We start from the raw sequence: 12,966 nt of genomic DNA on the forward strand, positions 1-12,966 counted from the left end.
TTAGCTTTTATCACTTGAGAGTTGTTTATTCATTAATTTCTGGAGCTCTTGAATTATTCTTTTGACATTTAATCCATTCCTGGAGGCCCCAAAAGTAGCCTCATTGAAAGGGAAAATGAGAACAAAATTGCCTGCGTGGTCATTTGGTGCATGCCCTGCATCTGGGAGGATGCCCACAGGCCCGGGCCTCTTCATCTTGTGGGGCTCTGACTGTGCTGACACCTTGTGAGGCGTCCGCCAAGCCTTGAGCCTCGGCTTGCTCTTGGCTGCCTCTCTCGTCAGAAGCAAGTCCTGCCTGTTCATCATCTCTCTCAGCCTGGAGGTCCGTGTGTGCTTGGGCCACACACGCGCATGTGCTCTCTGGACAGCTGGGCTGCTTTTACTGCTTCTCCTGCTTGCAAACTGTATGAGAGACATGTAGGGAGGGGAGTGTATGAGAGACATGTAGGGAGGGGAGTCGGGCGCTGTGCGGAGCTCACCCTGACAGCCCCCCAGGGAGACCTTGGCGCCCCCTAGAGAAGCCACGCTGCACTTTTCCTCCTCGCTCCTCAGGCCATTTAAATAAATCAGCTCAATAATGTCGTGGACAAGGCTCCTCTTCACAGAGACATCTGTGGAACAGTCCAGGGTCAAAGCAGGGCTGTAGTTGACTTCTAGAAGCCACGGCTTCAGGTTCTCGTCAATAAGGATGTCAAATCCAAAAAGCTCGAAGCAGTTGCTGGCGACGGGCACCGACGGAGCCACAGCCAGGACCGTGAGGATCACCATGCGGTTGATCTTCTGCCTCAGTAACAGGTCATCCACATCCCAGTTCCGAAGGTACGAGAAGAACCTGCTGAGGGTCCACTTGCAGCCCTGGCCCACCACCTCCTTGATCTTCTGGTACGAGACCCCAGACTTGTTGATGCTGCTGTTGGTCAGGTGGGCGTAATAGTCCTGCAAGTTACTGAGGTCAAACTTCTCGGTGGCGAACCGCACTAACCCCTCCTGGTACATGTAAATGGTCAAAGGCCTGAAGCCGGTGACGCAGACATAGATGCGGAGGTCACACTTGTACCTGCCCACGAGGAAAGGGTTGCAGATGTACTTCTGCACCACGTACGACGTGCCCTTGAAGATGAGATCTCGAATGTCGCTGAAAATGACTATCCCCCTCCCTCGAGACAGCTCTGCCGGCTTGCAGATCCAGTAGCTTGGCTTGGTGCCCAGAACCTGCTTCTCCTTGAAGTACTCGGCTACAAACTTGGTGTAGTCGTTGGGCATGATGAACGTCAGGGGCGTGAACTCGTAGAGGGCCTTGCCGTAGAGCCTCCTCATGTGCGCCAGGTGCTTGGCCAGGCAGTCCTTTCTGGTGAGGGTGGTTGTCCCTGGGTGGTGGTTGAGCCTCTGCCAAGGCTTGACATTGACGTGCTCCGCCATGCGGAAGGAGGACGACCTCCAGTAGAGGTTCCAGTCCTCCACGTCCTGACGCTGCTCGTCAAACTTGTCCCACCCACGCTCGAGGAGGACGCTCTGTACTACCCGAGGTGTGCTCTCATCCACCCGGAACACCAGCGGCTTCAAGGCGGTCCCCGGGGCTTCCTCTTTCATCCTCAAAGGCTTTGTTTTCTAAACACGGATCATCCCAACAGGGTCAGACAATAGATCGGAGAGGACGTGGTTCCCTCCACCCCTCCCCCTGGGCTCCTGCTCCACCCTCCCCCTGGGCTCCTGCTCCACCCTCCCCCTGGGCTCCTGCTCCACCCTCCCCCTGGGCTCCTGCTCCACCCTCCCCCTGGGCTCCTGCTCCACCCTCCCCCTGGGCTCCTGCTCCACCCTCCCCCTGGGCTCCTGCTCCACCCTCCCCCTGGGCTCCTGCTCCACCCCTCCCCCTGGGCTCCTGCTCCACCCTCCCCCTGGGCTCCTGCTCCACCCTCCCCCTGGGCTCCTGCTCCACCCTCCCCCTGGGCTCCTGCTCCACCCTCCCCCTGGGCTCCTGCTCCACCCTCCCCCTGGGCTCCTGCTCCACCCCTCCCCCTGGGCTCCTGCTCCACCCTCCCCCTGGGCTCCTGCTCCACCCTCCCCCTGGGCTCCTGCTCCACCCTCCCCCTGGGCTCCTGCTCCACCCCTCCCCCTGGGCTCCTGCTCCACCCTCCCCCTGGGCTCCTGCTCCACCCTCCCCCTGGGCTCCTGCTCCACCCTCCCCCTGGGCTCCTGCTCCACCCTCCCCCTGGGCTCCTGCTCCACCCTCCCCCTGGGCTCCTGCTCCACCCTCCCCCTGGGCTCCTGCTCCACCCCTCCCCCTGGGCTCCTGCTCCACCCCTCCCCCTGGGCTCCTGAGTCCCACCACCTCCACAGACAAACCCCACCCCACCCCCAGCCTGCCATTGGTCTACTTACCTTTATATTATGTCCCTTTATGGACAGGGTAAAAATGTTTGCCGTCATGCTACTCAAACTCTGCTGAGCTTTTATTGAAGTCCTGCCCCTGTGATCAGCACTGTTGGTGGAAAGGGGGACAGAAAAACAAACAAAAACAAAAACAAAACAAAACAGCAACAAAAAACCCAAGTATTAAATTTTTTACAGATAAGTGAACTTAAACACATTTTTAAAAAAAGGTTGAGCGTTTAGAGGGATGGTTCAGTCACTAACATGCCTGTCGAAGAAGCTCAAGGGCCTGAGTCTGGATCCCCGGCACCCACACAAAAAGCCAAGGGCTACATCAGAGCTCGCTGGCCCCTCAGCTTAGCCAATGCATTAGTTCCAGGTCTGTGCAAGACCCTGTGTAGGGTGCAAGGTAGGGAGTGATGGGAAAAGACGCCCTCTGTCGGCCTCTGGCCTCCACACCCGTGAGGGCATGCACACCTGCACAGCCTGTGTGCACACGAGCCAACACCCACTCACCTGCGCACACAGAAGGCGGAAGCAACGTCCTGTGATTCCTGAGAGCTCCCGAAGGATCTCTGCACAAACGTGAGGCCACTGTCACACGCGTCTTGCCGCTGTATGATACTGGGGATACCGGGCTAAAACAGAGCCAAGAGAGCGACATGTGTTCCAGTAGTGCTACCAGGGCACAAAATAAGAAACCCCTGTGTGGCTTATTTGTTTTTTATTGCAGTATACTGTGTTCCACCTGCATATACACCTGCAGGCCAGAGGAGGGCACCAGATCTCATGGTTGTGAGCCACCATGTGGTTGCTGGGAATTGGACTTAGGCCCCTCTGAAAGAGAAGAGCAGTCAGTGTTCTTAACCTCTGAGCCATGTCTCCAGCCCCTTCCCCACCCTACCCCCACCCCCGGTGTGGCTTTTAAAGCATCTAACCCACACAGTTTGTAGTGTGTTTTTAAACTAAGTTTAATGGTATGAACAAGCACTTCAAGTTCTATGAGTGTTGTGTGTATATGGTGCGTATGGTGTGTATATGTGATGTATATGGTTGTGTGGTGTGTGTGTGTGGTGTGTTTCTGTTGTGTGTATGTGGTGTCTGTATGTGGTTGTGTGTGTGTGTGGTGTGTATCTGTGTGTGTATGTGGTGTCTGTATGTGGTTATGTGGTGTGTGTGTGTGGTGTGTATCTGTTGTGTGTATGTGGTGTCTGTATGTGGTTGTGTGTGTGTGTGTGTGGTGTGTATCTGTTGTGTGTATGTGGTGTCTGTATGTGGTTGTGTGTGTGTGTGTGGTGTGTATCTGTTGTGTGTATGTGGTGTCTGTATGTGGTTGTGTGGTGTGTGTGTGGTGTGTATATGGTGTGTGTGTGGTGTGTATATGGTGTTGTGTGGTATATATGTCTGTACGTGGTGTGCACGGTGGGTGGGCATGGTGCAGTATGGTGTGTGTTATAAATTGTGGTATGCATATACAGGGGGGTTACAGTCAGATCATTGTGACACATTAAAGTTTAAAATACTTTTCTTTGGCCAAGATGTAGCTCAGGGCTAGAGTGCTTCCTCAGAAAGGGCAAGCCCCAGGTTTGTCTCAGAAGCGTCCAATGTTGCAGTGAGCTTGTGCCCTACCTTGCTCTTGGTGGCAGACTACTTTTCCAGGCTGTGCGAGTCGACAAACTCATGCTCCCCACTTCCAGAGAAGCAGGGCTTTCAGCTGCTCACAGGTGACTGGGCAGCCCCACGTGCTTACCTATACACTTGCAGGAGCTATTGAGTGAGCCACGGATGGTGTGGGCTGCTGTGTGCACTGCGCCGTAAAGCCCATGGTGTAAAGTATGGCATGGGCCATAGCATGGGCCGTGATGTGGGACCATGGCACAGACTATGGTATAGATCGTAGTGTGGGCCCTGGCTGTGTTGTGCTTGGGCCTGTTTGCACCAGGGGTTCAGCCAAGGAGTACGAGACCCTCTGGCCTTTAAGGGGCCTATTTGCTCAGAACAACCATGAGACCTGATGAAAAAAGGCCCACAGGCAGACGTGCACCTGTCCCTGATCAGAACGCCCACTCTGTATATGGGTTATCTTATCAATGGGAACTCGCTTTCATTTTTATCAGTTTCCTGGGAAGCTGAGCCAAGAGAGGGCTTTACCCATTTTTGATGGCTGCAAATGTCTCAAATTGGTCTTATCAATCAGAGCCAGGGCCTGCCAAAATGAGCACTCTGTTCTTGCCCAACGAACCCCTTGCCAGTGTGCCGGGAAACCTGGGGACACACCATTTCTTATGGTGTGGGAACATGTCACACTTTCCACCATGGGAAAAATCTCTCTTTTAATTTCACTTATTCCCAGTGGGACAAGTTTCAGTTCAGCCCTTGCAGCCCAAGAGATCACACTCAGCCATACCGGGTCCTCTCAACCTGAAGAGGTCAGACAGGCTAGACAGTCTGCTGGGTCCTACTGGAGGCCACAGAGGCGACACTGCGGGGCTCCTATAGCTGCTGCTGGCTTGGTGCTGCTGAGCCCGCCCCCCCACCCCCCCTCCCGCCTCCAGTGGAAGGTTTCTCTGATGGAAGGATTGGGACAGGGTTGCACAGCACCCCTCTGGTGTCTGGGTATCTCTTCACGGCCCTCTCTGCCCTCTTCAGGTCTAGAGGCTTAGAGAAAGCCATCTGCCTGCCTTGCACACACGAGGCCAGTCATGCAGCAGGTGCCCCACACATGATGGCGTGGCCAGCAAGCCAGAGGATGGGGGGGGAGAAGCACGGACATCACAGTCCTCTGTGAACTACATTTTGTACAGGTTTCTTTTTTCTCTTTGCATACTCACATTTGAATGTCTGTGTACATGTGTGTATGCATGTGTGTGAGTGTGTGCATGTGTGCGGAGTCCTGTGGTTGATGCTCTGTCTTCCTCAATTGCTCTGCACCTTCAGTACCGAGGCTGGCTCTCTCACTGAGCCCAGACCTTAGTTTCAGCTAGTCTGGTGAGCCGCCTTGCTCTGGGGTCTCTCTGGCCCTCCCCCCATGTTAGAGTTACAGGTGGACTCCCACATCTACTCAGCTTTTACATGGGCTCTCAGAGATCCGAACTCTGGTCCTCACACCTGTGAGCCATCTCCTCAGCCCCTGCACATTATCCCGTATCAACCCCTAGTAAGCACTCCCGTGCACAAGTCACCCACGTGACTCTCTCCCACTGCTGCAGTTTCTCCACGTTCTCACAGCACCTCTCCTTCTCAGGTCAGAAGTGGGGAGTCTGGCACCAAAGCCAACCCTTAAACCCAAAGTTCTGATGAAAATCCCATTTCGAGACAAAGGGCTGTCAGGCCCTAACATTTACAAAGAGCACGCTGCAGACTTCCACCTCACGCTTCAGTCATTAAGTATGTGTTGGGGGGAGGGGGGCATATGTGGGTGTGTCTATGTCTGTGTGGGTGTGAGTGTTGCTGTGTGTGTGTATGTGTCAGTGTGTGGAGGGATGTGGGTGTGAGGGTGTGTATGAGTGTATATGTGGGTGGATATGGGGTGGGTGGATGGGTGTGAGGTGTGTGTGGAAGGGTGAGATTTGGGGGTTGGTGTGTAGGAATGAGGGCTGTATGTGTGTGTGTGTGTATGGGGGGTTGTGGGTGTGGGGGTGATGTATGTATATGTGAGGTCATGGGGGATATGAGAGAGCATGTGGGAGGTGGTGTACATACGTGTCCATAAGGGTGCAGGTGTGGGTATGGGTATAACGTGGGTATTGTATATTTAGACTGCTAGCCTATAACCTACAAGATATACTGATGGGAAATCAGCAAGGTGATGTTAGAACCAGACAAAATTGTAATGAGAGGCACTTGTCTACCACTGTGCCTTCCCAACATGGTGGACTGAAATCCCTCCCAAACCGAGCTACAGCGAACCTTCCCTCTTTAAGGTGTTTCTGCCAGGTGTGTTAGTCATAGGGACACTGTTCAACATTCTTTCAAAACTTAGAAAAAGCTCACTTGGAGTCACAGTTCTCAGCTTGGTTGGGAACCCCACTAACTCCACCATGGTAAACTGCCAGCGGTAAACGCAGAAGGCACAGATGTCCTTCTACCCAGGACACTGTGACTCCCAACTCCTATTTCTAGCAGCTTCCTCTTGGGGGAGCCCGTTAGCAGGTCTAACAAGACCCAGGAAGAGAAGGAGTGGGGAGCCACCACATTGTTTCACTGGGAATGGCCAGCCTCAGAATGGGATGATGTCAGCCCAGATCTCGGGGACTAAGGAGGTCAGTCACTGCCTGCAGGAGTAGTGATGCAGGTGCATTCCTGGGGTTCACGTTCCTGGGGTTCAGGTACCATGGAATGCCAGCCATGGGAAACAGGGAAGGTCAGAGCTCTCACATCAAGGAAGCTACCAACCGCCACTTAACAGCATGAAGTAAAGGCCCTGGGACCCTCAAGTGCGCCGCCGACAGGCAGGTGCACGTTTTAAAATACATAAAGCCTGCTCATTCCTTGCCTTCACCCACACTGATGTCATCAGAGCACACACACCACGTAATGAGCCCTTGGTTCTATAGAAGCCATCGTTGTTAGAACTACAGGTTTTATGAGCTCTTTGGGCCTGCTTCAGCCTGGACCACAAGCTCCCCAGGCTTAGAAAGGAGAAGGGCCGCTATTTCCCATGCTTTGGTGTTATCCTGTGCAGATAGGAGCCCACGGGAGAAGACGCAGTGAAAAGCAAGGCATCCTGGCTCTCTGGGGAGACCTTAAGAGCAGGATGTATTGGGGCGTGGTGGGGCAAGACACCCAGAGCCAGAGACATCCATAACAGCAACAGGCTTTCAGTCTTTCTTTCTCCCCCAAACAAGCTAGGAGTCGGCTCTTTGCTTACATTTTATTTCCTTGGCATGTTCTCTGCTTACGAGACAAGCAGTGCCAGGTGTGGCTCTCCATCTGGCCAGAATCGAACCCAAGTGCAAGTCCGTGTAACCAAACACCATGGACTTCAGCCATGCAGGGACTGAGATGGGCACTATTTGGTAGTTAGTCAGAGGTGGACCCTGTTACTAGATCCACGAGAGCAGTTTCCAGCACTGCAGACAGTTTCCCTAGGGGGCATCAGAGACTGTGAGCAGTGCCGATGCTCGCTGGCGTCCAGCATGCGCAAAATGCGAAACAGGAAAACCACACCTTGTCTTGTTTTGTTTTGTCCTGCGGTGTCATGCAGGCCCGTGCATACTCACTGACTAGCCTGTGCCCTCTCCAGAAGGTGCTGGCATCACTGGTGAAGATCCGTCCCCACACCCAGCCTAATGTACAGGAATGGCCTCTGGTTGGGTACAGATGCCAAGAGTGAGTGCTGTCCCTGTGCAGCTAGGTGGATGTGAGCAGGATGACAGAAGTGTTCGTTGCTTAGCAATGCACAGCCCGCTGTCCTCACAAAGGGGGAGCCTTCCCTACCTCAGAGAAGACTGGCAACCAGGACCCTAGCTGGTGACTGCCAGAGGGCCTGCGTTGTATGCCCTGGGGAATCTGAGCGCCTTGCTCGCCCGCCCTCCCCCCCACACCTGCCCCCTACTACCCATGAGGAAGGCTACAAATCCCTCTGGAGGCAGGACCTCCCTTCCTGGGATCTCCTTGGCTAGGAAACCTGCAAGTATTTCTTCACAAAAGCAGCTGAGTTTCTCAAGTCTTTAATATTTTGAGGGCTCCAAAGATACTGACCAGACTCCTCCCTCAGCTAAGGCTTTGCTGCCACTTCCAGTGTCTGTGGAGGGGCCTGAGCACTGCCTGAGCGGTGAACCTTAGTGGGAGCCAGAGAACTCTCCTCATACTTCTCTCTGAGCCAGAGTTCCTTCTGATCCGCCCACCGAGTCACCAGCATCACTGTTGATTAACTGTTAATGTAGTTCAGGTACAAGAACATTGAGGAATTTTAATTGAGAACATGGCTGCTCTGGCAAGACATCACGTCCAAAGACCTTCTAGGTCAGTGTGATCTGACTGGAATACAGACACACCTTTAATGCCAGCAGACAGAGGCAGGCAGGTCTCTGAGTTCAAGGCCAGCCTGGTATAGATCAAGTTTCAGGTAAAAGCTGAGGTCCAGGCGTGGTAGTTCATACCTTTAATCCTAGCACTCAGGAGACACAGGTGTGCTGATGTCACTGCGTTCTAGTCAGTGCTGTTCAGGCAGTTCAGTGGAGTCGGTGAGTTGAACTCATGGCAGGTCAGTTAGTAGAATTCAGAGGCAGTTTTACCAGGACAGTTTTATAAAGCTAGGTTGCAGAGAGAGAGCAAGATAGACACAGGTGAAGAACAGGACAAGACAGAGAATGAAAAGGGCCAGAAGATTAGAACAGATTGCTAGAGTTAGTTTGAGGCCAAGCAGAGCAATTCAGTCAGAAGCTTAAAAGAAGCCAGTTTGTACAAGTCAGCTAGGAGAGGAGTTTGAGCCAGGACAGCTGACTTGAACCAGCCAGCCCAGAGTTCGGAAAGAGCTAGAAAGGGTGAGCCTATTCAGCAGTAAGTCTCTGAGGCTGAAAGCATTCTAGGCCCAGACTGGATTGTGCAGAGGCGAGAAGCTTCCAGGACTAGGACTAGGCTAGCAGACAGACCAGTCAGCTTCTGAGATGATAATGAAATCAGGCGAATAAAGGTTATTTTTACATGAGAAGTCACACCCAAGATACTGGCTGAACTCTCCCAGACAAAATAAAACAAAACAAACAGAAAAACCGTTGTGCACTTCTGGGCCAGCAAGCTAAGGCTGAATGGTGACACACAACCCACATGGCGGTTTTATTTCTTGGTTGTTATAAATTATTCCTTATCTTCTAGCTCTAGGTGCTGGTGTGCGTGCGCGCGCGCGCGCGCGCGCGCGCGGTGTGTGTGTGTGTGTGTGTGTGTGTGTGTGTATGTGAGAGAGAGAGAGAGAGAGAGAGAGAGAGAGAGAGAGAGAGAGTTAATTTTATGCTTTGTATGATAAACATAAATCAGACGCTGTCTGGGCTTGGCTTAGCTATTTTAGTAGCTAGGAAATCCTAAATTTATTCAACAGTTTTTAATTTCCCCCTCCATTTGAGAGGAAAAGCTTCCAGAATCTGTGTTCACTCTGTGCTTAAACTGGGCTGAGGGAGAGGTGGCCATCCAAGCTAGCAGCCATTGCCAAGAGCACTTGAACACAGAGATACACCTTCTGAGCACCACGTTTTCAGGCAGTCTGGGAGCTGACTCTGTCTAGGTCCCCACTGTGTCTCGGTTCTGGCTCAGCTCTCTCCTGGGCTGGGTGCTCACGTGACCTCGTGGACAGCTTGAGAGGATGTGCTACCCCAGTAACAGACACACAGAGTCTGGGCTTTGTAGCACTGAGCAGCCCCAGAGAAGCATTGTCTTGTCCCATGGTCCAGGGTCACCTCAACCTGTGCTTATAATCCTAGTGTGCCCACCGTCATGACTGAAATCCACCCCAGCCCCCAGCGTACTCTTCTGAACTTACATAACCAACTCCTATCCAAAAGACAGAATGTACCAGCCTCTCTAGAAAACCCCCCCATCATCTCCCCAAAGATGATTAGACCTATTTTATGTTAATTGTGTGTGCCTCTCCTTGACTAACTTATTATAGGATTATTGCCTCACTCCCCTGCACACACAGCAGCAGCAATGCAGCCACCTGCCTCACTCCCCTGCACACACAGCAGCAGCAGCAATGCAGCCACCTGCCTCACTCCCCTACACACACAGCAGCAGCACTGCAGCCACCTGCCTCACTCCCCTGCACACACACAGCAGCAGCAGCAATGCAGCCACCTGCCTCACTCCCCTGCACACACAGCAGCAGCACCGCAGCCACCTGCCTCACTCCCCTACACACACAGCAGCAGCACCGCAGCCACCTGCCTCACTCCCCTGCACACACAGCAGCAGCAGCACCGCAGCCACCTGCCTCACTCCCCTGCACACACAGCAGCAGCAGCACCGCAGCCACCTGCCTCACTCCCCTGCACACACAGCAGCAGCACCGCAGCCACCTGCCTCACTCCCCTACACACAGCAGCAGCAGCACCGCAGCCACCTGCCTCACTCCCCTACACACAGCAGCAGCAGCACCGCAGCCACCTGCCTCACTCCCCTACACACAGCAGCAGCAGCACTGCAGCCACCTGCCTCACTCCCCTACACACACAGCAGCAGCACTGCAGCCACCTGCCTCACTCCCCTGCACACACAGCAGCAGCAGCACCGCAGCCACCTGCCTCACTCCCCTGCACACACAGCAGCAGCAGCACCGCAGCCACCTGCCTCACTCCCCTACACACACAGCAGCAGCACTGCAGCCACCTGCCTCACTCCCCTACACACAGCAGCAGCAGCACCGCAGCCACCTGCCTCACTCCCCTGCACACACAGCAGCAGCACCGCAGCCACCTGCCTCACTCCCCTACACACACAGCAGTAGCACCGCAGCCACCTGCCTCACTCCCCTACACACAGCAGCAGCAGCACCGCAGCCACCTGCCTCACTCCCCTACACACAGCAGCAGCAGCACCGCAGCCACCTGCCTCACTCCCCTGTACACACAGCAGCACTGCAGGCACCTGCCTCACTCCCCTGTACACACAGCAGCAGCACTGCAGCCACCTGCCTCACTCCCCTGCACACACAGCAGCAGCAGCACCGCAGCCACCTGCCTCACTCCCCTGCACACACAGCAGCAGCAGCACCGCAGCCACCTGCCTCACTCCCCTGCACACACAGCAGCAGCACCGCAGCCACCTGCCTCACTCCCCTGCACACACAGCAGCAGCACCGCAGCCACCTGCCTCACTCCCCTGCACACACAGCAGCAGCACCGCAGCCACCTGCCTCACTCCCCTGCACACACAGCAGCAGCACCGCAGCCACCTGCCTCACTCCCCTGCACACACAGCAGCAGCACCGCAGCCACCTGCCTCACTCCCCTGCACACACAGCAGCAGCACCGCAGCCACCTGCCTCACTCCCCTGCACACACAGCAGCACCGCAGCCACCTGCCTCACTCCCCTGCACACACACAGCAGCACCGCAGCCACCTGCCTCACTCCCCTACACACACACAGCAGCACCGCAGCCACCTGCCTCACTCCCCTGCACACACACAGCAGCACCGCAGCCACCTGCCTCACTCCCCTGCACACACACAGCAGCACTGCAGCCACCTGCCTCACTCCCCTACACACACACAGCAGCACCGCAGCCACCTGCCTCACTCCCCTGCACACACACAGCAGCACCGCAGCCACCTGCCTCACTCCCCTGCACACACAGCAGCAGCACCGCAGCCACCTGCCTCACTCCCCTACACACACAGCAGCAGCAGCACCACAGCCACCTGCCTCACTCCCCTGCACACACAGCAGCAGCACCGCAGCCACCTGCCTCACTCCCCTGCACACACAGCAGCAGCAGCACCGCAGCCACCTGCCTCACTCCCCTGCACACACAGCAGCAGCAGCACCGCAGCCACCTGCCTCACTCCCCTGCACACACAGCAGCAGCACCGCAGCCACCTGCCTCACTCCCCTGCACACACAGCAGCAGCAGCACCACAGCCACCTGCCTCACTCCCCTGCACACACAGCAGCAGCAGCACCGCAGCCACCTGCCTCACTCCCCTGCACACACACAGCAGCAGCAGCACCGCAGCCACCTGCCTTACTCCCCTGCACACACAGCAGCAGCACTGCAGCCACCTGCCTCACTCCCCTGCACACACAGCAGCAGCACTGCAGCCACCCGTCAGCACTGAGCCAGGTGGGTAACTGGGCTCTGGTCTTCGCTTCTCTCCCTGAACTGTCTTCCTGGTTCCTGCCACTCCTGGTCCTCCGTTACCCTGCAAGGCTCGAGGATGCAGACCTCAGAGCTCTGCTGTCCTCCACCCTATCAGGCAGTATCAGGCTCAGTGTATAATCTGTCACCTCTGTGACAGGGCCATCCAACCTTGTCATCTCTCCTGTGAACCCCAGGCCCACTCTCTATTGATAATGTCCATGAAAAAAAAAGTGTCCATAACACATCAGAATTAACATGCCCAGTGCCAGGATGGTGGTGTCCCCCACTGGTCAGACATTTTCCAGGCAAGGAAGTGACAATTTGACAGTTAGGTCAGCCGGCTGGGCTTTTCTTGGCTTCTCTGTCTCTACATCCTCACATCCTGCAGCGTGCAGGCGTTGCATTTGTTAATGCAGTAACCGTATCCCTGACCTTTCTTCTCTTACCCTGGTCCTGTGTCCTGTGTCCTGTGTCTTTGTGCTTCTAGTGACATCAATTGCCCACAGACTCATTTCATACTGTTTGTGACAATTTTCTGTTTTGTTTCTTTTCTTTTGTTTTGTTTTTCGAGACAGGGTTTCTCTGTATAGCCTTGGCTGTCCTGGACTCACTTTGTAGACCAGGCTGGCCTCGAACTCACAGGGGTCCACCTGCCTCTGCCTCCCAAGTGCTGGGATTAAAGGCGTGCGCCACCACCACCCCCCCACCGGCGGAATTTTCTGTTTTGACACTGCTTTGCTGGCTGTATCTAAGACAATGTAAATTAAACACCTGTCAGGTGAAGCAATGAAGACTTCATAAT

General features: G+C 54.9%; 1 protein-coding gene across 1 annotated transcript; it reads right to left on the reverse strand.

Annotated features, from left to right (window-relative positions):
* On the reverse strand, positions 1 to 7,730 carry TTLL2 (tubulin tyrosine ligase like 2; the record flags this gene model as incomplete). The annotated part of the gene is made up of 4 exons (XM_084775236.1): positions 7,593 to 7,730; positions 2,887 to 3,008; positions 2,380 to 2,479; positions 1 to 1,608 (listed from the first exon to the last, which is right to left on the reverse strand). Exons 3-4 carry the CDS (start codon positions 2,425 to 2,427, stop codon positions 1 to 3), a joined length of 1,656 nt encoding a protein of 551 aa, XP_084631362.1. The 5' UTR covers positions 2,428 to 2,479; positions 2,887 to 3,008; positions 7,593 to 7,730.
* Positions 7,731 to 12,966: the final 5,236 nt, after the last annotated feature.

Source organism: Acomys minous (assembly GCF_964271855.1).
Source record: "Acomys minous genome assembly, chromosome: 3".
Classification (NCBI taxonomy): domain Eukaryota; kingdom Metazoa; phylum Chordata; class Mammalia; order Rodentia; family Muridae; genus Acomys; species Acomys minous.